Source organism: Mastigoproctus giganteus, chromosome 11 (genome assembly GCF_048544385.1).
Source record: "Mastigoproctus giganteus isolate SK-2022 chromosome 11, ASM4854438v1, whole genome shotgun sequence".
In the NCBI taxonomy this organism is placed as follows: Eukaryota; Metazoa; Arthropoda; class Arachnida; order Uropygi; family Thelyphonidae; genus Mastigoproctus; species Mastigoproctus giganteus.
In genome coordinates this window covers 73,190,920-73,217,870 of record NC_143585.1, presented here as the reverse complement: position 1 = coordinate 73,217,870, position 26,951 = coordinate 73,190,920, and the positions used below count along the sequence as shown (strand labels likewise).

General features: G+C 37.1%; 1 protein-coding gene across 1 annotated transcript in view; it reads right to left on the bottom strand.

The window, feature by feature from the left end:
• LOC150078124 (uncharacterized) overlaps window positions 1-26,951 on the bottom strand; it is a 78,136-nt gene that overhangs the window by 19,838 nt on the left and 31,347 nt on the right. Inside the window, exon 2 of the mRNA XM_090384199.1 lies at window positions 9,031-9,088. Coding sequence (XP_090240325.1) covers window positions 9,031-9,088 — 58 coding nt within the window. The remainder of the gene's footprint in view (window positions 1-9,030; window positions 9,089-26,951) is intronic.

Genomic DNA, 26,951 nt, shown 5'->3' with positions numbered 1-26,951 from the left:
GAATTTTATAATATACTGTATATATATATATACTTATACATAAATCTGAATAATGTTTGAAATAGTGGAAAACTGAATCTTTGATAATAAAAAGGTAAAGCAAACATCAGAAGCGGTATAAAGCATATTCCTCTACAAGATGCTTGAAATATAAAAGTTAATTAGAATGATAAAAAATAATGCCAGTAGCATGGCAAGACAGAAGAGCGAAAATAGTCAAAATTAAACATAACGATCAAACCAACAGGGAGGGAAGAGAAGGGTAAATCAGAATAATAATTAAAAAATAAATCAGAATTATGATTAAAAAATATAAAAGTAAATTAGAATGATAATTAAAAAAAAAATGGAGAGTTTCTACTGCAATATTTTTACTCGTGTTACCCTTCTCTTCCATCCCTGTTGGTTTGATCGTTATGTTTAATTTTGATTATTTTCGCTCTTCTGTCTTGAGGGGGAGGGGGAGAGAGAGAGAGAGAGAGAGAGAGAGAGAGAGAGAGAGAGAGAGAGAGATTAAATGGTTCGTATAACGTCAGACGTATACAAAAATCAACATCTTCATTCTCTACAGTTCATGGACGTTAAAAGAAATTTTTCTGCAGAGGAAGAGGGACACAGATTTCCAATGGCAAGTTCTTTAAGCAGCATATATGTAGTCATTCCACATAAATTTAAAAATCCTAATGAAAGCATTAATTTTAATCATTTACTTTTTTATTGAATTTCATCTTTTATATAGACTTGCCCAAATCTGTTATCAGAAGCCAAACTGGAAGAAGTTTCCTTTTACATTAAGCACCTTTAAGGTCAATCCTGCACACTTCCATCAATAACTTGTTGCTGCGTGTCGTGCTCGATCTTAAAACAGACAAGTCGATTAACCTAATTTAAACTTAAAGGAGAACAAAAGGACAACAAACGAAACTAGTATGTATGGATAAGAATATTAGATAAACGAAATTCACAAACAAACAACAACCGAACCTACAAGGTGTTCCCTTACAATACTATCAGTCTAACTCCATAGGCACCAATGAGTTGCTACTGAAGACGAATTCTTCAGAACCGGCATATTCGAAGAATTATATACTCGATCACATCTATTGACTGAAATCTTTTTCAACAGTCATCACTCATCTAAAAGCATAAATTCATTACATTTTCACCCCTATAAAATTATTTTAATTTGCCTATCTGGCATCGCGTTGTACCAGGGGCTGGAATTACCAAATAACGGATATGTAAATTTTAGTTTGATTAAAATTTTACAAAGAATAAAATAACAGTTATATATAAAAAGATTAGAAATTAAAGGGTGTTTATTCTCTAAATTCTAACCTTTCATCATAAACAAAAATTCAACTATGAAAACAGTTTTCACGTCAACACAATAGAAGTTTCAAAAGCATTCATTATCATACCTTTGGTTTGTTTTAAACCTTTTTTTGAATGACTATGTTTTTTTTTTTTTTTTTTCCCCCGCTGGTACCCACGTATTTTCGATTGCACTAAAAGTTGATTTTCGTATTAATTAATAGGGAGAAGAAAAAGTTAATTACTGTACTAACTTCTTTTAATGCATCTGTATTTCTGAATGTACGTTATTTCTTATAAATAAAAGATTCTTTTAAAGAGACACTATGCGTACAAAATATTTTAACTCTTACATTATACATATTTAGTCATCTTCTTTATTGATTTTAAAGTTGATATTAAATAAAAAAAATAATTAGATATTACTACTCATATATACAGCATAAATTTATTTAAACAAGAAAATAATGAATTAGAGCGAAATTTCGGTACAATGAAATGATTAGTGTATTCCCGCAAAGTTCGCTGTAACGGGATTTTCAATGTAACGGGATGCACCTGTAGTTGAAGTCATGAGGCAAAATATACTTAACGCCCTATGACCAGCTACAGGTGCATGTCTTTTAACAATTTAACGTTCGTATTTTATTTGGTGTCATTCTTTTCTCACTCCCCCACCCCACCACGAACTACACACGGAGACCATGTGTTGTAAGTGACCTGTTTAACATTGATGAAACCAAGGCACAGGTGTCCCGCCTCTCACTGCTGGTTAAACAGCTCATCCATAACCTTGAACAACTCATCACGCGCAATATTACCTCAAGAAGTGGTTTCGCCGAGACTGGATATCAAGAAACAGATTTCGCTGCCAAACCGTTCTTGTCGCTTTGACTATTTTTGTGGAGGGAAAACACACACACACACGGCAAACTAATTCTGCCGCGTTGCTAATAAATTCCATAAAACTTCCTCCTGTCCTAAGTATTTCGTAACCGACCGATGACAGAAATGGAGCTCAGTCCTACATACTATATACCCTACATACTACATACTATACACAGGAATACTTTTAAAAACCACTCTGCAGAGGATCTGCATCACTACGGTATACACAGATGGAGATAGACGAAAGTCTGGGAGCCACCTTAGACATAATTACATACACTGCACTATACACACAATTCTGGCCGTTTTACAGAGTTTGTATCATTACAGAGAACCACAGCGGAGTTCTATTTTCTTATTTTCACTCCTTGGCCGAGTTAGTCGATTCCTGGAGAGAGTTCTCATGCTCCTTCCCAGAAACTCAAGGACTGCAACTAACAACGGACAAATTGACCGTACAATAGCTACAACTTAATACGAATAAAATAACTTTCAGGTGTTGAACAATGAACCTAATTATGGCTTGAATGTAGGCGTTCTCCCCCCACCTGCACATTCATCAGTCCATTCGTACTAAAGTTCATGGGCTTGTGTCAATTAATTTTACAACTATTACGCATACCATGGACTCACATCTGGTGAGTATGGGCTTGACACACCCAGGGTCCTGAGCTGGATATTCATTCTCTCTCTCTCTCTCTCTCTCTCTCAGGGTAACTTGGGAATTTTTTTTGGATGGTGCAGCATAAGCCTCAGACTTCCTTGCACCATATGACTAATAATAATGTCATATATATGTTAACTTTTTTTCCCCTCAGTATATATTTAAAAATTACAACAAAATCAGTGCAAATGTAGTTTAAATATACAAGTACAGTACAGTATAATAAAAAATACTGTGGAATTGAAATAAGAACAAAAACTTCATAAAAATATAAATTAAATTATGTTTAACTTACTTTTTATGAATTTTTTTATGATGTTTAATTTACAGTTTTATCAAATTTGCAAAAAACGATGATTTTGATTTTTTATTTTTTGAAATATGTTTTATATAAATAAATTGTGGCTCTTTTCTTTTATAAGAAAAAATGTTGGCGATTGCCTACGATGAAAGACAAGCTTTTCAACAATCGGAAATAAATACAGAGAAATTTGTCAAGTATTTTATACTGCGTTCAAGTATGGAGACCTTATGTGAAAAAAAAGACATTGAGCTTCTTGAAAAGGTCCAGAAACGTGCAACTCAAATGGTGAGATGCAGAAGGACGACCGTATGGGGGCAGACATTATGTGGGCTATATAGCTTGGCAACCAGGCACCTCAGAGGTGACTTGATTGAGGTTTACAAGACTGAGAGGTAGTAAAATGAATGAAGGTGGAATTCTCGCTATTTTGAATAATTCTATAACTAGGGGTCATAAATTAAAATTACAGGGCTTGTGATTTAGATTAGACTGTAGGCAGTTTTCTTTTAGCCAGCGAGAGTCGTTGATTGCTGGAACAAGCTGCCCTCGCAAGTAGTTGAGGCTGACAGTTTGAATAAATTTCAAAGGTCAACTGGATATGTACCTGTGTGTGGAGGGAAGCATATAATGTGTGTTTTCTTATCTACTTGGTTTTTTTTGCCAGTGCAGCAAAAAGCCTGTGGCTTCCCTGCACTATATGGCGAATACTATTACGCTTTATAACCCTGCTTTCCAAAAAGAATACAACATAATTAAAAATTTTATAATTATGTGTGCATGTACTTTAAAAATAAATTGTTTACATTCAGATGATACATAGAAAAACAAGAAAATTACGAAGCTACTGTTGGACGGTAAAGCATAATTCCAAAATAAAAGTATGTTGATTCATATTTTTCCAAATTTCAATTGGAAAAAAAAAATTTTTTTAATTAATTAAGTTGAAATAGAGATATAGTATTTACATCAGCCATTATGCTACAATTTTATTACATAAAAAAAAAAAAAAAAAAACAGTCCATCGCAGATATAGAGCAGTAGTTAAATGGCCTTAAATAAAGCAATATTGATGGAGTACTTCAGCCTGGTGAGCAGTGAACAACTTTTCTAATTTTAATTTCGGTCAAGCAGGAATTACAATTACATTAGTAGCGCGTGCATGTACCTCGAGGCATTAATCGCAAATTTTAAAAATATGGTGCACACGGTAATGAATTACAATTAAACGACCGTATTTTAAATATACGTATATCAGCAAACCGGAAGAAGAAATATTTATTTTATTTACTAAGTGCACATTGTACATACATTACAATGTGCAGAAACATTACAGAAATATTTTCTTTAACTTACCGGAGTAACTTTTATCTGTTTCTAAATTCATTGCAGAAAAAATATATATACTTTTTTTTAACCTCGCAGAAGAAAACTAAAAGGGTTAATGAATATTTTGAATTAAATGAATAGTTCCAACATAACTTCGGCAATAAATCGCCCAAGTTTGAGTAGTGCAGAAGCAAGTAAACTGGATAAACTCAGAAATAATTTTTTGCCTTCCATTTTTATAGCTGTTTCATACCGTAACCGGACTTTCGTTCAAATAACGAAAATTTATTTGATCTTTGTTTTAGCATACGAACGCGCTGCGATATTCACGCGATTTTGCAGGAACAGTAAGACACCTTTCGTCGAGAAAACGAAACAATTTTAGTACTTTCAATTTTATAATTTCTACATCACTTAAAAAAAAAAAAAATCCTTAATCTACTTTAAAATAATTCTCATTAATGGCAATTAATTTTTGCGATAGTAAAAACGTCTAAATAATTGCTGTATTCTCCTTACGGCTATTAACAATAATGCTTCAAATGTTTTTATATTTATATAAATTAACAAGTCGATAATAAAATATTATATGAAAATTTTGCATTTCCTCCCCCCACCCAAAATAAAATAAAAGGTTTGAAAAATATATGCATTACACCCTTCAGGTAAGATTTTAAAATATAGAATTTAAAGTTTATTGGGATTTAATTAGACATACAAAGGTTAAAATTGAAAGGTAATTTTTGCCTTTAAAGAGACTGGCGGTATAATCGCTGTACTGTACAGTACTTGCATTTCGTATTCAGTGATTTTTACGAAAACTGTGGAGACTGGGTTTTTTTTTTTTTTTCAAGTTATATTCAAGAATAAGTGCAGGGATGCTATCCGCATTCCTATTTGGGTAGGGTTGCCATACGTCCCGTATATACGGGAATGTCACCGTATTGAGGTCTTGTATCCTGTAGTCCAGTATGCCATGCAAATTGTCCTGTAGCTATTAAAAAGGCGATCAAATGTAAGATAATTACTGTAAAAGTAATCGAACAAGTGAACAATTCGCTTGGCGTAAATACTGTTGAAGCTATTCTTCAGGCTTTTTGTAAATTTAACTTAAAACTGTGCAGAATTTTACAAGTTTGTTAAAAATGAGAAAGCCCTTCTCAAAAATGTGAAATGCTCAGAGAAGTATGACAAAAAAAAAATAAATAAAATAAAACTGGTACTTCAACTGGTTTAGAATTTATTTTCTTGTTACAATTACAGTTAATTTTAGTATACTTTAAAGATACTGTGAAGCAAGAATCTTGTCTTTCGTTTCAACCAACTACCTTTTCCTCTCCCCCGAGGCCACCATATGTCCCGTATTGGGTTGGAAAACTTATGGCAACCCTATATTTGGGGAGCACTAAGGGACTTTCTTTAATGCAATGCTTGGAAATCCTTTGCAATTTGATAATCAAAAATACTGTTTTTTTTTTTTTTTTTTTGACGGTGGATAAGCATTCTGGTGGCAAAAATGCCACCAGAATCTTTAATATTTTCCTTTACCAGTCATCAATTCAACTAGTAACGTCAATACATCGACTGGTAAGTATCAAAGGTGGCGTGGCGGAAAGCCTCGGAGACACTGCATTTGGAAGGACCTCCACAATATCTATTTTTATTTTTTGTTTGTTGTATCATTTTAGGAGCATCAGAAACTTAGACCATAGTGCGTCCTATATAATTATGTCTATAAATTGAATGCGTTCTGTGGTCAATTTGTTATGTCTGCTGTTTCTTTCGAAAAACCCGAGTTTTCGAAAGAAATGACCTCGCCTGAGACTGACTCAGGCACGTCGTGAAAAAATGGCCATAAAAATTCCTTACGTCACCGACGGGATTTTGCCACCAGGTGTGGGGAGGATGGCCATTATACAAACTGTGCTACTCACGAGGACCCTATTTTTATTCTTAAGGACAGCAGTCGATCAGTTTTCCAGAGTCTTCGAAGTTTTCGTTGCGAAATTGAGGCAGAGCAGGGTTCAAGCTCGTGACTGCTAAATATTGTCGATCTGTCAACCGGCACTGGACCAGCGTAGCAGATTATGGTCCAACCCCTGAACATGAGTTGTTGAGGAAGCCTTCATCTTGCAGCGGATTGACAGTGGCTGCAGATTTATTATTTATTATATATACGAGTATATCATCTTGCTTATGTAGGTGTGCATGTCTTTAGTGAAATCTGAGCACTAGTTCAACTTCGCCATTTATTCTGTGTTGCTAAGGTACACTGTAAAAACCATTCAAGTGAGACGTGTAGATTTGTGTAAGTGTAGAATGTGTCATACTGTTAACTGGCCTCTTAACAACCGGAAAGCAACAAAGACCAGGTGAGTCGCTTTCTGATTCCCGTCCCTAAGAAGATGAGGCGGGCCTCTACTATCACTTACTGCTGAGTTTAAAGATTGGCAAAAATCTGGCACCATTAGGAAACTCTAGGAGAATACTAGTAGTGCCAGCAATCCCGTACCATCGGTGGCCCTAGCTGATAGTACCAGCAAAAAAAAAAAAAAAATCAGATACTTTTCCTACATGCAAAAACCAATTTTGCATATTTCTGAAAAGCGTGAAATTTTCACGGTTGGAGAGCATGGGTGATTTTAAAAAATGAAGAGAGAAATCTTCGATGAGATTTACTAGGGGTGACGTAGGTCGGCAAAGTTGGATTTACTAAGGAGAGAAGTCTCATCTAGAAGTCTATTTTCACCATTTGGTGGTCTGTTTTTGGATTCTAAGGAAAAACATGATCTGCGTGCTTCTCCAGTTTAATCGATTCAGTTTAAACGCTCTGGGCCGTTACATTAACAGAGTTGTAACTTCTGAAAGAACTTTGTTTTTCGCAATTTTATAAATTAGTCCCACAGAGATTATCATTACACAAGGCAAAAAAAAAAAAAAAAAAAATTGCGGAGACTTCACTTTGCTTGTATAGATATATTTTACTTATTTTTTTAAAATATAAATAGTTAAAAGACAATAAGTAAAATATTTTATAATATTTTACTTATTTATAATATTACGTAAAATATTATAAATATAAAATTTATGTTTATTAGCTCTACTGTAAGCTAATTCTGCCTTTTCCTTTGCAACTTTCTCCGAGCCTGGTGAGCTGATTTTCAAGCTATTGGCGAATTCACGTGGCTTAGAAAGAAATCATCTGGCTTAAGAGGAGGGTCACCTGCATTTAAGGGTGTGGTGTGTCCGTTATGATAAGTTTAATTCTTACGAAAATCTGTTGTGATACAAGTGTCATGTGGCTTAGAAAGAAATTATCTGGCTTAGGAAGGGTCACCTAGATTTAAGGGTGTGGTGTAAGTGTCTTTTATGATAAGTTTCATTCTTACGAAAATCTGTTGTGATACAAGTGTCTCAACATGGTCTAACTCGGTCTCTTTTCAAAAGCCAATAAATACGACGGAATCATCCGATTCTCCAGATATAACTGAAGCATCTTAAATAATGGGGTTCCGAATTAATTAAATGCTAGCAGCAGATTTTTTTCCCCCTCAGTTAAATGAAAGAAAAAAGCAAGAAAATTCAGAGCACAAGATTTATATCACTTATAACGTACATTAGACAGCATCGAATTTTTTACAGTCGATAGAAATAACTGTTCGTCCATAAATAACAAGGGAAATCAAAAGTAATTAAAGTTCTTTTATATTCAATTCATAACTTTCTTTTCGATATGCGGTAATAGTAGGCGAAGGTGTCATTCCCATGTACGAAAAAACTGGAAAAATATTGAATGCAAACAACTAACTAAACATGAGAGGTCCCCTCCTCCCACTTTCACTCCAATATTCCCTATCGACCCCATACTTCTGTCGTACCTCCCCAGTCTTCATTCTCTTCCCCCTACTCTGACTAATACGCCAGCGTAAACCCCACACAACTAATCAAAACTAACAATTTCTAAATTGAAACCTAAACCACATTAACCTCTCCTGGTTTTTCTAAACTTAAGTGTCCCCCGTTTGTTTTTTTTTTTTTTTTTAAGGTCCTAGCCACTGAAATCTCAGGAAATTAGGTGGCAAGATTTGCCAGAGTATATATAAGCTAGGAGTTCCTGGTCTGCCTCCACGGGGCGTAAGTGGGGAAATGTTGGGCCCCAACTGGGGTTCAGCGGCTAAACGACCAGAAGAACAACGGTACACGACACTAAACGATCCAAGACGCACACACTTTTAAATCTCTGGCATTTATAGCGTACTGTACTGTAACACACCACAATGTAAACTACGCGGAGATGGGGGTAACCCCTGGTGCCGCTTGCCCCTAAACACACTTACACTTACTTACTTATTTTCACTCCAATATTGAGATCCTTCTTACCTTCTTTATAACTCACGATCTATCCAGATGATCAGAACAGAATCTTAAATCCTGGCTTTTTTAAAAGAGTAATTAACTGATTTTTATATATAGAAATAAATTTACTTTTACTTTACTTGCAAAGCAAGTGTCAAAAAACCCCCAAAAAACTCACCTTGCTTTTTTCTACCGGATCTTAATTTGACATTTGGAAAAGGCTGAATGTGGTAGGACTGCAAAAAAAAAAAAAAAAAAAAAAAAAAAGTAAAGAATCAGCTGTCTATACAATAGTTCAATTTTCTAATTATGTTCTAAACATCCAAACAAAAAAAAAAAAAATCAAAAAATTACAATGAACAGATAAAATTCTTTATCTAAAGAACACTACTGTGAATTGCACTACAAAACAGTGGCTGTTTAAAATGGATGTTTTTTTTAATGAATTCTAGGTTTACAAAATATCCCCAAAATTTTTCATTCATTTCATAGTTGTCCAGTCTGGAAAAAAAAAAATTATAGCAAAATTTTCGCAACATACCTGTTGTTATATACCAGAAAATTTTTGTGGGTCGTTAAGGCATTTATATTATTGTGCGCATTCTCTCAAAGCTATATTTCATACTTCGCATTAAGATTCATCAATTAGCACAAGCTGTCTTAGATATTGCTGAAGAAAACAATACCACAGAAAAAGAACAATAAAACAACTTGAAATATTTGGCATAATTTCTTCTATAAAGTGTTTCTCATAATCAAGTATCCTTAAAAACAATTACAGTACTTACTAACCCCTTTTACTAATTTTCCAGAAATCTTGAGATATAACAAAGCAGGTCACGTTCTACTTCTTCGAATTACATGAGTGGGTGTTATTATGAACTATTCATGAAAGCTGAAAACAAGAATAATGGGATAACTGCTAGTTTACAGGTACCCAGATCACCAGACTATTATTAAGTATATTTTCTTATTATCAGACAATGAAGCAGAAAAAATTCGTAGAAATTTTGCTTCGCTATTATTGATGTTACAAAACTAGTAGACTTTTGTACAGCTAACATTAGGTTATGAATCAATTGTTAGAACATTGTCTTTGAAAGTGGAGAGTTAGAAATTTGATTCATCATGACCGCATTATCTATTCATACATTTACTTGTTTTAATACTATTGTAATGAAAAGGACAAACGTTGAGTTAAAGAGAGAGAAAGGCAGGTAATCTTTAGAAATTAGAAGCTAAACACTCTCTGATGATTCTAGTTTCAATACAGAATTTATTACGATTAATTAGGAATAATTAATTGCAAAATAGCTGTAGGAAAAATATATATGATCTTTATTTTGAGGTTCCTAGGTACATGCAGGTACCCTACCTTTACAAACCCTTCACGGCACTAAGCCAGGGGTTACTGGTTCAATATGTTCCGTAAAGGGATTTTCTAGTTCTGTTAATGGGTTTGAACTGGCAATCAATGTTAATGTATTCCCTTTCTTCTGATTGTTTTATTAATGCCCGTAATATATGTAACTACAATTATATTCTCTCATAATCCATTAGTTGGTCTATTTAATATTTGGGCATGCTCACATCACCCTTGTTCTTCTATCTTTTCACTACTCCAGCTACGACTGACGTTGCGAAAACCAAACAGGTGAGCATGGGCTTGGCACACCCAGGGTCCTGAGCTGGATATCATCATCGACTCTCTCTCAGGGTACTCAATTTTTTTTTTTTTTTTTTTGGCTGGTGCAGCATAAGCCTCAGGCTTCCTTGCAATATATGGCTAATAATAATAATAATAATAATAATAATTGCCCAAGAAGGAGGAGGAAGGGGCCTGATAGACCTCATTGAGCAACAGAAGACAGCGATAGTCAACCTGAAGAATTACTTCCAGAAACACACAGCAGCACTCCACCAGGCCATAAGGAAGATAGACAAGCGGTATACCCCACTCAACCTAAGCGAGGAGTCCCCCCCCCCCAACCAGGAGGTACAAACGAAGCTAGAAAGATGGGCAGAGAAGACACGCCATGGCAGACACTACAATGATCTCCATCAAGATCACATAGATAAAACTGCTTCCAATACATGGCTCACGAGCGGGATGTTCTTCCCCGAGACTGAAGGATTCATGCTCGCCATCCAAGACCAGGTAATCAACACCAGGAACTATAGAAAATACATCGCCAACGAGCCCGGAGCGTTCGATGACACATGTCGACGATGCCACCTGGCCTCAGAAACGATCTAACACATCACCGCGGGATGCAAGGTGATCACCCAGACTGAGTACACTCATAGACACGACCAGGTAGCCAGGATAATACATCAGATGCTAGCAAGGAAATACATCAGAAGCTAGCCAGTTGATCGAAGAAAGTGAACCGTACTACAAGTACGAACCCCAGGCAGTACTAGAGACCCCAACCCACAAGCTGTACTGGGACCGCGCCATAATAACGGATAGGACAATCCGGCACGACAGACCGGACATAACCCTTGTGGAGAAGAAGGAAAAGGCTACCTATCTGATTGACATAGCGGTACCCAAAACTGGCAACCTGCAGAAAACCCATGGGGAAAAAATCAGGAAGTACACGAACCTAAGATAGGAGATAAAAGAGATGTGATGTGGCATATGCAACAAGTAACGACCATCCCGACCATCGTGTCAACCACAGGTATGGTGCCAAAGACCCTACATAACAGCCTAGCAGCAATAGGTCTCCCAGGGAACACCTACAAATAACTCCAGAAAGTCGCAATCCTGAACATCTGTAGGATAGTCAGAGAGTTCCTCGACCAACAACCACCCTGTGTACTTGGTAGAAATACCCGTCACGAGGTGGAACCCCCAATCAGGGAGAAATAATATAAGAGCAATAATAACAATAATGTGTCTGTCCCACGTAATAACAAATTCCTGATATAGCATCCGACAAGTGAGCCTCTTTGAAACCCTGCCGCGACTCATTTTGCTTATTTGTGAATCTTTGATATTGCCTGCACATTTTTAAAACTGCTCCTTCTTTGCATGCATCTTATTTTCACTGTTCACTACATGGGGGCTGCCCTCCTAACCATGTCAAGAGCTTGTCGAACTACCTCCACGATGGCTCTTCAGGTTTTGCTTGGGAAACTACCTGTCCATTTTGAAGTTCAGTACCGCTACCTTAAGTATCACCTTTTGAAGAAAATACCATTGACCTATGATAACATCCAATTAGATCTAAGTGCTCCCATTAAGACTGAGAAGACAAGATTAAGGCAAATTTTTATTGCAAAATGGCAGCAGGAGTGGTCTTCATCTGATATTGGTGCAGTCACAAGGGACTTTCTGCCTGTAGCAAGGGAAATTAAAAAGGAGGAGTTAAAGTGGTTTTCGCCGGGCTTATATGGTATGTTTATATTAACTGGCCACGGAAGTATAAATACTAAACTTCACAAACTGGGACTTTCACCAACAACATCTTGTTTGTGTGGCCAGGAAGAAACTGTTAACCATATTCTTCATCAATGTCATTATTATAACGATCTTCGACGTGACCTACTTAGTGTAGTTCCTAACTTGGACTCCAGCAACAATAAAATTCTGGTTGAGTCCCAGACAGCTTTTAATGCTATGAATGTGTTTGCTTCTCGTGCATTTAAAAGAAGAACCGAAATTAGGTCCTAGTTTTACTGTTCCTGCGATTTCTTGGATCCTTTATTGGATTAGGAAAGAAATATCTCTCATTTTTGATTGGATTCTATATCTGCAACTGATTAGTATCATTAAGTGCTACACTATACTTTCCTGGATTTTATAATAGACTTGTTCTTGATGTGGAACTGTTTTCAGCAGAATAGGTATTTATTGTATAAGGAATTTTGCTCTACTCATCGAGATATTATTTGGCCTTTAGCGTTTCATAGTTTTTGGAATTAATATTTCTTTGTGAGTGACATGTGACCACTGTGACTTTTCATATTACAGACTTTTCCTAGTAACTCTGTTATCAACTATCTTGGATGATTATCTTAGACTTTTTGGGCTCTCTTAGAGCTTGTATTTAGACAAGAACTTTTTAAAACATAATTTTGAACCCTGCCTAATGTGATCTCATCTAGGATTTGGACATGTATATTACTTTTGCGTTAACCCTGAAACATTTTATTTATTGGGCCAGGTTATGGCATTACCCTGGCATTACATTGGACGAATCTGTACATAGTGTATATTCTGCTGTGTTCCTGAAGAAGAGGATATTGTACATATTGCACATAGTGTCTTTCTGTGGAGCTTTTCAGAATTCGTGGATTTGCTTTCACTGTGTTTTTTGTTAGAAGATCAATTATTTCTTCAACAACTGAAGACGTTCTGCCTACAAGGGGTTAGGCAAACTGTAAATTAAGATGTTTTGCTGATCCTAGTTCCTAGGATGGGATTTTCCATGAGATAGGTCTCCATGGTTAGAGAAGTTAGTCCACTTCTCCCTACTTTATTCTTGCTTAACTTCTTCTCACTTCTAACTATTGGAGAGTCCCTCTGTTGATTCTCCTCTATTCTATCCATTTACCTCCCCAGATCCCAAACTTCTCCCTCTGTATTCCTCTTTTTCCACTTCATTCTCTTTTTCGGGCACTCTCAGGTGTTATGCCCTGGGCTTGCCCAGCAGGAGATAATTGATCCTGGCCGCCTCCACGTGGCGGGGATGGGGGGTGAGACGTAGTGACCAGGTGTTACTGCTTCTTACCTGCTAAGAGCCAGGTACCGGCCGATAACATAACAACAGAACACATCATAACACTTACACGTCCAACACACTACATACAATTGGCCGGTCTTGGCATAAGCTTCAACACAAGAAGTACAATAGCGGCTTATGGGGGAAACCCTGGGATCCGCCACAACAACACATGAATATCCCTGAATATCCCCTGTTCACTACATGGGAGGGGATGTGAATCTATTTTTCTTAATGTAATGAATATTAACAAGCATCTACCATAAAAATCCCTAAATCATTGTAATAACTCGTGTAATTTTGTCAAATATATCAAATGGTCCAAAATGGTATTAAAGTACCATTTGGAGAGAGTTGTATGATTTTAGGCGTATCAGCAACTTAGGCCATGTTGCGCCTCATATAAAGTCTGTAAATTGCGCGTGTTTTGTGGTAGATTTGCTATTGGTGGACGAAAAACCCGAGTTTCCGGGAGGATAAAACCATGTTATTCTCATCTGAGACCGACTAACTCAACCATTGTGGGGGAAAAAAAGGCCATAAAAATTCCTCGTGTCGTTTGACGGGATTCCTTCACTTATTTTTCAACCAGGGCGGGGGAGGATGGTGATTATACCAACTGTGTATAAAAATGTATCTAACATAATGCTTGTTATTTGTTTTTGCCTTAAAACAACACGGGAATTACGCGTTATTGCGTTCGTAAACTCCGTGTGATCTACGGTTGGTTTTGCTGAACGAACAACTCGATTTTCGAGGAAAGGGGAGAACAATGCAACCCTCGCAGGAAATCGACTAACTTGGCTAGAATGTGGAAAAATACCATAAAAATCCTTCCCACTTTGGGGAGATTCAAATCCAGACCTTTTTTTCAAATTGTAATTTTTATAAATATTTGCCAAAACATTTTTGTGAGTATTTATAAAATTACCTTAATTCGATATTAATATTTGTACCTTACGCATGTTTGTTCGCCTTAATAAGAGTAAGAAAATTTGGCCAACACTATTAGCATAAAAGAAGCACAACTCCAAATACAAATCAACGAGTTTTCAAACAAAATACGAGTAAGAACGATATTCGACATCTGTGCAAAACTCCTGAGCAAAAAAGCTAGATGAGACATATATACCTGATAGGAAAAGTTTCTATAACAATAGTAGCCACTCCTAGACATAGAACTGGCTTTGCAACCTTTAAGATAGCCATCAAGTCACCTATACAAATAAACATAGGTTTGACCATTTACGCATGAGAGTAATAAATTAATTTTATTTAAAAAATTCAAAAACGAGTTTACTTCATTACTGAATCTGATAAAAATAAATAACACAAATGGGCTTAAACAGGAACTGTGTTTCTTCTTATTTGCAAAAATGATGGAGCTAGAATTAACGAAAAAGTTCAAAGAACACCAGGGTCGCAGAACAAAAATATTTCAATGAATGCATACAAGATAATCTGTCAAGTGGAGGACACAATAATCACCCCTACAAAATGCCGATTAAATTAAAGTTTTGAATTTTGCGTGGAAAAATTTTAAGTAGGGATCAAGAAAAACACACGAAGAGATATTAATTTACTGTCCATAGTAGAGTTCCAGCTACTGAAAAAAAATAATAATAATAAATAAAAATAAATAGTGACCATCGGAAGTTTTCGAAGAAAAGAAGTCGATTCTAGATTACATCCACATCTTGACACTACCCTGGCCCCGATTATACCGAAATAACTTATAATCACGATCTTGTTTAGGCAGGCGCTAAACTCATTTCCTGAAAATATACCAAGAAATCACTGATAATTTAATTTTTAGTAATTTCACACTCCTGGAGAGGAGAAAATAATAAATAAAATAATCTTATTACAATAGTTCCATGAAAGCTTTACAGTCACCCGAAAAAAAGAAGTTTTTTCCGAATTAAAAAAAAAAAAAAATTGCCATTAGCTTAAAAATCACTTTATGAATTTCATCCATTATGAGCTCAACTACTTAGCTTCTTAGGAGACGGAATATATTCAGAACTGAAGTTTTGGAAGCTTGATATGATAAGAAAACTGATAAGATAAAATATAAAGGCATAAAATAACAAGGAAATTGCTACGAGAAATACGTGCCTGATAACCAAAGAATTGTCATTCCTGTCATTCGAGTTAATAAGAATTTTATTCTATTTGTGTTATTGTTTTTTAATTTTTTTTTTTTTTTTGTTTTAATTAGTTCCTTCCAGTGATATGAGTTTTATGCTTCCTGCCAAGGTTTTCAATAAAAGAATAAAGCGACATTTTAAATTGATGTCAAGGACAGCATCGTTTGCATTAATGACAAAAGATCTTTATTAAACATTGTGACCAAGGTTAAGAGCTACACATATTAGTCTCCATAAACATGAAAAGATTTATTCGCTATTCTTACTTCATATATTTGGTTTTACAAGTGCATAATTAGAACCAATGTTTTCATTTGTTGCTTCCGATTAATTCGAAATAAGTAACATGGTTACATGACCTTGCAATGTGATTCTGAAATTAGATTATATTTTCCACCCAAAAAAATGAAACTATGGAGCATGCTATAAGAGGATAGCTGAATATTAATATTTTGCATTATATGTCAATCAACTATTAAGTTCTAATCCAAAAACTAATTGAGGAGGACTCATTTCGATATAGTATCTTGGAAAATTTTCAAGTTGAAATGAATTTTAGTCAATTTCAGGTTTTGTTAAAATATCTAAAATAAATACAATAGATCAAAATTTAATTTATAATTTTGTCACTTCGATGGATGATTTTGGTTATAAGAATCATTCTTGTGCATTCTAACATTTTTCTGTTCTCATTTATAGTGTTCAGTTTGTCTGTATGCAATATATCAAACTACACTCACTGAAATATTGTCCCACCTAAAAGAGTTATTGGAAGTGTCTGAAATTTAGCATGTCAGTACATCGTGATGATATACTGACTCATCAATTTGTAGAAAAGGCTTTTAAGGTGTCCAGACCACACCATGTGTACGAGCAGCGTATACCCAGTTGAATAAGATCGTGGAGTGAGGTTTGTTGAGAGTGGATAGTCCACCGGCAAATTGAGGTTGAACGAGATCACATATCTGACAACCTAGCCACTGAAATCTCAAGAAACTAGGTGGCAGGACCTGCCAGAGTGAAATATCAACTACTGTTGTTGTTATTTGGTTTTTAGGAGTATTAGCAACTAAGGCCATATTGCTCCGGGTATATGCGGTGGTCATTCCCTGACATTTCCGCATCCTCCGTATTTGGTGGCTCACGGGCTCGAACTCCTGTCTAATCAAGAAGCGTGTGCTACGCACTGCTGCTCCTGCCCACCTGGCCAAGGAGGCGTCTATCAACTACTGGGTACCTGGTCTGCTTCCACAAGGCTAGGTGTGGGCAACGTCGGACCCCAGCAGGGTCTAGCGGCTAAATGGCCAGAAGAACAATGATACACAACACTACACTTACAAAATTCATACACTTAAATATCTGGCCTTTACAGTGAACTGTTACACCTACAATGAAAGCAACGCGGAAATGGGGGGAACCCCCGGTGCCGCTAGACACGAATACACTTTACACTTATATCTGAAAAACAGGCACTGGACACACTGCAAAATTGGGCTACCCGCCACAACTACATGTCTCACCATCCAAAACCTGCTCCACACTGCTGAAGGGTAACTTCCAACTGACCCGACCCCCACAAATCAAAATCCAGGATAGAACAATAAAACTAGTAGCACAACTAAAGTACCTGGGCCTGTATCTCGACAAGAGCTTATCATTCCAATCCCATTTAGTCTACATCAGACAAGATAAGGAGCTACTCTGCCCTAATTGCAAGAGTCACCAGTAAGGACTGGGGATTCAAGAAAAGAACGCTCACCCTCTTCTACAAGGCAGTATTCCTACCTCTCATCACATATGCCGCTCCTGTCTGGTATACAACAGTCACAATAGCAATCAACCGAAGAAAACTTGAAACCATACATTGCTCAATCCTGCTCACCGTCTCTCGGTCGTGCTGCACTATCAGTACGCACGGTCTCCAGATCTTGATGGGGGCCCTCCCCCTGGAACTGGAAGTCGTCCGGTGCACCATGTTCTACCACCTGGCAAAAGACAAATATTTCACCTTCCTAAACTTCATCACCGATCCGGCTAACAGCCGCTTTGTGGAGAGGTGACGGCTTGCTACTTTTCTTCAACACACCTGGCAACAACGATGGACAGCCACAGATAAAGGGACCATAACCAAAATATTCATTCCGGACATCCAGACAGCCTACTCGAATTCACCAACCTGGTTCTACCCAGGTCTCCTCACAACCTATCTGTTGACTGGACATGGTGCCATCAGAGGAAAACTTATCACCCTGGGCCTCACCGACAACCCGTTCTGTTCCTGTGGCCAACTTGAATCATGGAAGCATCTGACGTACCAGTACCCATTATATGAGGACCTTCGGTGCATTCTGATAACAAAAATTCAATTCATCCCGAGACGCCGGGAACAATATCTCCTGGAATCAGAGGAAACCTATGCTGAATTTTCCAAATTAGCCCAAGACCTCTTTGGAAGGCGTAGACTCTCCCACCATCACAGAACTGTAAGATCCCAATCTTACAACTCCAGAAAAATAATAAATTTCTGTGTTTTGAAATTAGTTATTTTTAAACAGGGAGAGTAAGCTAAATGCTTTTGCATCTAAATCCGCACAGATATTCATCTGAAGCAGACTGCTGATTAATAATGCCAATGTGAGCAAGTACAGAACAATTGGAAAGTGACAATGGATGGCAAGTTTGATTTCTAAAAATAATGGTTCGGAATGCAGGCAATAGCAGGAAAGATATGTTGGGGAAGCAATAAAATCACTGTCCCAAATTATCCATTAATCGTGGTATGTGCTTGAGTAGAGTAATGAAAGATAACTTACGTTTCAGGTATATACAATGAAACTGACCCTAGAGTGCATTTGGGAAACAGAAGGGCGTCTGTTTCTGACTACGAGCGGAACAAACCAGTTAAGGGAAAGTACAGTTAGGGGAAAGTTCCAGAAGGAAGTAGCTCTGCAACCTTTGTACTTCGGGGGAAGGATGCCCAGCCATACAGCACGGCTGCAACAAAGATTTGAGATGAAGGACGAATTAGAGTAGAGATGCTGGAAGAAAAGGCGATTGTATTAGTTAAGAAAAGGCGGGAGGATGGAAACAAAAAGCAGAAGCACGAGGAGAAAGGGATGTCGTGGTAGAAAAATTTTGGTTTGTGAATGTCTGAAAAATAATGTTGTAACGTCGCGTCGGAAAGAATGGTCATAAAGTAGTGCCTATGTTTGTTGTAAAGGTTGGAGGGTGAAGATAATCGCTAAAATGAGAAGTGTGTCTGATAAATGCTCAAGGAGCCCGAGCCTCGTCATAATAAGAAAGTAAATGGATGCAGACCGTCGCCCATCAATTCCTCCAAAGAAGAATCTAGGAGAACTCTTAAGCCAAGCACAAGGAAGACGGCCACAGAGATAAACCAGAAGTGGATCAATCTACTGGTGGCTACGAAATAAAGAAAGGGCAAGAAAAAGCAAGTCCCCAACAATTATAAAGGTTAATTGTTAGAATCCGCTCAGGACTGATATTTGTTAACTTTGTCGATGGATAGCTTGAAATAGGCCTAGAACACTAATAAATAGCAAGAAACTGGGTTAGGTGGGGTGGAGAGAATACTATCTATCTCTGATATAATGGCATTGTGTAGAATATATGTTATATGCTCAGGATTATGTTGTATAAGTGCCCTAGAGAGAATATATGTATCCCTAAGTTGTATATGTTTGTGAAAGAAAAAAACACAGGGGTAGATATTTGATTGATAATTGATAATTGGCTGGAGTAGTATTTTGTAGGGGTAAAATTATTGTTTTCAGAGAGTTATATAGTCTGATATTGTTAGAGGAAAGGTGATTTGTGTACATAAAGATTTGAAAGAAAATTTTAGATTAATTGAAAAAATGTATGATGAATATGTATAAAGGAGGTAGAAGGAAAGCTTGACTGATCCTGTAGTTAACTTTAAAAGTAGTGTTGTAAAATTTTCAGAAGGAAGGTGGTGATAATGTTTCTTAACCTTAAAGGCGATACAGATGTGTAAATTTTGTTGATATTGAAATAAATCTTTTTTAATGTTTATAAATTCAAATAAGCGCCTCATTATTCTAAGAGAAATGTACACTGCGCTCAAAAAAAAAAAAAATTCATTATATCCTAATCTATTCAGGGGAAATAAAAATATCCTCAATAACCAGAATCTTCTGTGACAGAAAGAAAAAATAAAGCAGTCAGGTAGCTTGTGAGATTTGGAGGAGTGAGAAGCCTGTTGTGTTTTAATTGAGATAATACGCAACTAGCTAAATTGGGTTCCAAAGCACGGGGTATAACGACACTTAACCAGATAAATAAATAAAATAAATAGTGAGAAACCCCGGTTCTCACAGAACCTACCTGATTTAGTCCTTCCACCAATTTTCCCGGATGAGGGATCTGTGACACCTCAGGACAAGACCTTGCAGCTCCGCTGCCAACGCCACCTGGCGGTCTGAATAAGGTGCTCTTAACCGATTCACTTTAACTCCCTATCCCTTGGCAGGGAGAGGAGATGGTTCCCTGTCTCCTCCCCCTGCCACCCCTTCTTTTCCTTCTGGTGGGACATGGGCGTGCCCCACTGACTCCTGGGGTTGTCTTCTCTATTGGCCCCATACTTCTGTCTTTCCTCCCAGCCTTCAATTTCCTCTCCTCTGTAGCTTCAAAACTAGCCTCCATCCCATGTCAAAATTTACCGAGTCCAACACCCAAAATTTTAATCTTAAATCACATAAATTACGTATCTATATTCCTTTCAGCCAATCCAACCCTAGTGTCTTCCTTTTTATTTTAGTTCCTAGCTACTGAAATCTCAGGAAACTAGGTGGCAAGGCCTGCCAGAGTACTCTAAAAAATTACTGAGTACCTGATCTGCCTCCCCCGAGGCATAGTGTGGCAAACGGTGGACTCCACAAGGGCCCATCGACTAAAAGGTCAGATGAACAACGGTACACAACACTACACTCGACAATATCCATACACTTTTAAATCTCTGGCCTCTACAAGTCTACAGTGTTCCGTATCACACGACAATGTATACTACGCGGAAATGGGGGAACCCCTGGTGCCGTTAGACCCTACACACACACACTGTACACTATATCTGGAACTAGTAGATAGCAGGATACACCCACAGCCGTCGTCCAAGTTCTGGAGAATTCAGGAAAATTAAGGGCTGAGGATGAGATAAATCGCCTCTGAGAAAGTTTAGGGATTGCGCTGATTTATCTGTTGGACACCAATTATTACGAAATACCATTAACAGGTGACTGGAAAAGGCAGGAATGAATTCACAATATGCATGAAATCAACTTCCATCTTGCCACATCTCATCGCGTGCGTACAGCGACTTCAGTAGTGCACAGATGGAGCCAGCTGGAATTAAGAACGACGAAGGATTATCTTTAGTAATGCTTCTAGGTTCTATTTGGGAAGCAATGGCAGAAGAATTAGTGTGAATCCCACCAGTCTACAATACACTGAAACTGTACTTGGACCTGCCCCCTTGACATTTCTCCAATCCAACATAATCGTTTATCGAGAGAGGAGAGCGCTCTATCTCATTAAGCTATATTGTCGAGCATTTTCTCTGTAATGCCGAAATGCTTTCCTGGTTTGCTAGGTGCCTTGATTTTTTTTTTTTTTTTTTTTTCTATTAAATGTATCTTGAACGTGACGGCAACTTAAAGCCATGCCCTAATCGCTTCTCTCACTACATAAGAGAAATCTATAGATTAATTTAACAGATTAATTTAACAAGAAACACACTTGTCAGGTCCTTTTCATGCCATATTAATGATGAGAAACACATGGGAAGTCGTAGTGAAGGCCACCAAAAAACTGGACTACAAATGGAAAGAGAGAAAAAAAATTCAGAAGTGCATCCATAATTTGAGCCCTTTTAGGAACATCAGAATTGCTTTTACCATGAAAAAAAGAGAGAATCTTTGTTTGCAACCTAAGAAAAAGATGGTTACAGAGAACTTAATGTTGCAACCGTACGTCACAGCACGCAGGCTAGGGGTCAACAATGGCCAGGGGGCCAATATATATACAATAAAACTTTAACCCTTCTAAATCTGAAATAGTGATTTATTCACTCAAACAGCGACCAACAGTAATTAAACCATCACTTTGTAGCACTCCCATCCCAGTAGTTACCAGTCATAAGGACCTCGGTGTCTATTTCGATCCGAAGCTGAGATTTTATGCGCACACAGAATACCTCCGGGAGCGATTCATCAGCTTACGCTGGAGAGAGAAGCAAAACCTACTTCATTCCAAAGATGTCGCAACTACTTCCAAATATTTTCAAACCACTGTTTATCCAGTTATTTTATATGCATCTGAAATTTGGACATCAGCTTCGGCCTCAGTTCAAAAACCGGTGTTCATATGTGAATATTGGACCCTGAAATAAGCCACAAATAAGCACCACCGAACCACCAATTGAGAACCACTGACATGGCTGGGCAGCTAAATATACCCAGGCTCCCAAAGTTAATTGACGGTAGGCGTTTAATGACTTCGGTAAAAATGTTCACAGGAGTGATAAACCCCCAAAACATCTGTGATTTCTGTCAGTGGCACAACCCTCCGCCATCCTTGAGGTCTGACCTCACACTAATCCTGAAACACAACCGTCTGAAACTTTGTAATCGTTTCCTACCTGCCCAGCGACTTTCTAAAATACAGGCACTGCTGAGTCTTGGAGTTGACCAAAAGAAAGTGGTTGTTGATTGCAAATACCGTCGCATTCTCCTTGAGTAGATCGCATCTGTTCAACTGGAATAAACTCTTCCAAACCTTGTGGCTAAAACTGTGCCAGATGACTGAGCATCAACACTTGAATTGATTCAACTTCCCTGCATTTGTTTAACTTATTCTCGACTTGTGCTACGATGTTCATATTTTATTTTATTTTTTTTATATATAATTTCATCTCCATATATATTTAAAATTTTGTGCAATAATTCTCTTATAATTCTCTATGTAACTTTTCTGCCTTAATGTAAAAACTCCTGGTCATGATGGGTTTTATTGTTCCAAGTACCTGTACTGTACTTAGCAGCAATAAAGAAATTTAATTAATTAAGAAAAAGATGGTTACAGCCGACCCATCACGGCACGCAGGCCAGAGATTAACAATGCCAAGACATACAACGTGAAATGAACTAAAATAATAAGAAAAAAAAAGCCCAGTCCAACTGATGTCATTGCATGGAAAGCACCTTCTTTCTATATTTTTTTATCACATGAGAATTTGTTAAGATCAGCATCAAGTTTGTAGACCTGGGAGAGCATCTGTAAAGGGAGGAATCGATCTGTCAGGAAAAGTCTCGAATTCCGGACGGCTAGTCTAGGAGTAATCTGAAAGTAGATATAGGGATTCTCCAGCAGCATGTATCCCATATGGATGGCTCGGAGATAAGTCCCGCAACCATTTTCACCATGAGAACCAACCTCTGGGAATCAATAAGCTCGGGTAGACGGGGAACCCCAATGCATTTGCTAGTGACGGCAGATCGGATTTTCAATTGGCCCATTTCAGTACCCAATATTCAGATGCAATGTGAGGCTTTTTTGTCGTTTGGGTGGCTGAGTCCCAGACTTCCGACGTGTACAGTAATGGATAATCGTTCTGATCCTGATTATTTTGGGATCTTTAATGGGCAACAGATTTTGTTTTGTAATACAACGAAGACTCGAAGCCTGTGAGGCGAGTTTATTCAGCTGCGTATTAAAACGGTGTTTAATCACAGAAGAATTGGTCCTCAGAGAGAAGATCATTTTGGTCTTCCCGGGATTGATCTTTTTTTTCTTTTTTTTTTTGTAGTTGTTGGCGCATAGGCTTCTGTGGCCATAATGCCCCTTCCCAAGGTTTTTGCAGTACTTTGATCCAAGCCCGAGGCGGGAATCGAACCCGCAACCTGTGGGTTGCCAGGCAGGCACTTTACCCAATAGAAATTTACGAGTAAATTTCTATTGGGTTGCATCGTTGCAAGAAGGGGTTATACTTCGTAATGGTGTCCTCATTAATTAAAAATCTTTTGTTGGGATCATTTCTTCCCCTTATACTGTATACTGAAGCCCACATAATTCAATTCAATCTACACTTCTCAAAGTATCTGTAAGACCCCCTTCTTTTAATTAATTTTGTAATTTATTGACAATGTCTTATAAACAGACATAGGATTAAACAGTTTTAGATTTACAAATACTTTTGCTCATATATTAATATTTTGTTTTTAAATTGAAATGCCCACATCCATAATAAACGAAGAACTAATCATTCATTATTTATTTATATTAATATAGATCTGTACTGAATAACTTTCGTTATTCAGTACAGATCTATATTGTACTGAATTAAATACAATATGTGTAACAATGACCAGAATGAATTCCTTTCCCGACTTAAAACTATTAATCACTCTTTGATTCAGTAGATTAACTCTAAAACCAGAGAACACTCGTAACGTTCTCGCTCACCGTTCAGAAGAAAGCATGGGTTGAAGTATCTATTGTAAAGGTGATGTCTATTTTCTGGGAAAAAGAGTTGCGTGATTCTTACTGATTATCTTAAAAAGACAACTATCACCACTAGTATATATTATCCAAACCTTCCCATTTTCCTGTTGCTGTACATCAGGCATATTATACTGGTGACCCAGGGTCGCGAGCGGCCCTTCCTCATTTGTTATGCGACTCTCAAGTGTTGTTAACTTTCACAGCGCACATTTTACTGCACATAAGTAACCCAAATAGTACACGGTGAAGTAACAACAGATACACTAACATTAAAGTTAAATAAAATTCATGTTATACAAACCTTCATAAATGTTGATGGTTATGAGATAGAGTACTTTTTTCGAAAGGAGAAAATATTTAATATATTTTGCTGAACAATACCACTGATACGCTGTTTGCACATTAGTGCGGCCCTCGAGCCACCCAAGAATCATTTGTGTGGCCTTCTAGCTCCTCGAGAACTGTCTGCTTGCTTACTGAGCACCTCTGAGTTTGACACCCCTGCTGTACAGCTATTAGTAGAAAATAAAAAAAAAAAAGGAAAAAACCGGCAAGGAATGTTAACAAAAGGAGTGTCATTGCTTGAGGACAATACATATACACACAATTCACATGCTGACATAGGGATGGCAAGGCAATATTGCTTTGAAAAATTTTGTTGTATCCACCATATTCGACTGACCTCGCCATTTCAGACTTCTTCCTCTTTCTATTTCAAAAATCCTTTCTACACGAAAAGCATTTTCTTGCCACGTGGAAGATTTCTGATGCAAGTAATTTCTGAGGAGAGACGAACAGATTATCCACAAAACTTATCTCCATTAGCGTATTCACTTGTGGCAAAAGCATTTGTCCCAGACTGGTGAGTATGTAGAAAAATGATTAATGAACGTGCATAATTTGAACCTTCTGTCACCAAGGGGTTCTAGCTAAATATGGATCTTTATTGAACTACCATCGAATTCAGGTGTATTAGCAGAAACTTTTTTTTTTTTTTTTTTTTTTGAAGGGGTAACGTGAACAAAAAATTGTTCACGGTACTTAAGCCTAAGAAAACTACGTGGTTTACTGTTAAAGTTAAATCCATTAAAAATATCCATATTTAAACTGTTTGCAATATTATAAAAAAGAACAGTTGTATTATTTTCTCCAGGTGAGAAAAACTGCCTTATCTTGCGTCTACCCCTATAAGTGTACCACTCACTGTACCCTTATAATTTGCATTAATATCACGGGCGTGTTGCCGAGAAACTGTTAAATAAAAAATTTCAAACGTCTAAAGTGGGCCCGCCCTTCCTATCCAATTCCTCTTTCCCCTCTTATATCCGGACCTCCTGCAAGATCTTTCCCCCTCCTCTGGGCACGCGTACACACACACACACACACACACTAACTCAACAAATAGAAGATGTAAACCTGGAAGCAATTAAAATATTAGATTACTAAGACAGATATAAAGATCACTAAATCACGAGGTATCCAGTCTTTTTTAGGGTGTCAACTTTCGAAAAGAGTTTTGATATTACAGAAGTCCTCCGTGACAATATAGCGGCTTCACCACTTGTCAGTAATTCTGAGAGGCTTGGAGGAATTTCTACAGTCCTCTTCAATCGAGGCTGTAATTGGCAGATCTCATGCGGAAGCACGGTTCCCCCATTAGTTATTCAGAGTTTTTCAGTCCGCACATCATGCCAATTGGCCCGTGAACACACACTTTGTACAAGTAAAATACATAATGGTGCAATATGATCTTAGTGATGTACCCAAAACCAAACAAGCATCAAATCACAGAAAACTATGACCGGATAAGGGCGTATATTTAGAATGCGTATGGCAGAACGGCGCAAGGAAGCAAAGCTTATACGTCGCATCCGCCGTAAAAAAGAAATAAAAAAAATAATAAAATAAATCAGTTGGAAATCACAGTTCCAAATTATTATAAGTGGACAATATGAAATATTTTCATACAATCAATTTATGTTTACAAGTCTCCATGATCTTCATGCGGAAATAGGAACAATATATCAAAGGTGAATGCTACAAATCCCATTATCCCAAATTATGTTTGCTATCCTCCTAATTCCACACTTGCGTCTAGTGTTATTGGCTGCTCGTGCTCTGTGTGCAGGTGTTCGAGGCGAGAAAAGACACTTCCAAATCTGGAGATCAACTAAACATTTTTTAATTAAACAAGAAAGAAGAAAAAAAAAAGGCCTTAAGTTGATGGAATTCGAACAAGGAACTTTCCCATCAGCAAAGTAGGTTAAAGTACGATCATGCTCCCCCCCCCCCCCAACAATAATAAAGAATTAACAAAAAGAATGTAACAAGAAACGTGCTTGTTAAATCCTTTTTTTATGCTATGTGAATGACGAGAAACATACCGAGAAGTCATAGTAATGACCAACATGAAAATGGAGGTTGAAAGAGAGAATGAATGGTATTTCGGTTCTCCAAAGTGCATTATTCAAGCCTTTCTAGGAACAGAAGAATTGTCTACACGATTAAAACAATAGCATTATGTTTTAGTACGAAAAAAAATTTTGTACATTTTTTAATACTATTGCTGCAAAATTTGAATTAATCACACTTTTGATTAATAGTAGAAATTTGCAAATAAGGCATATTTATAAATTTATTAAATAAACTGCACAATACTATTGTCTATTCAGAGTGAA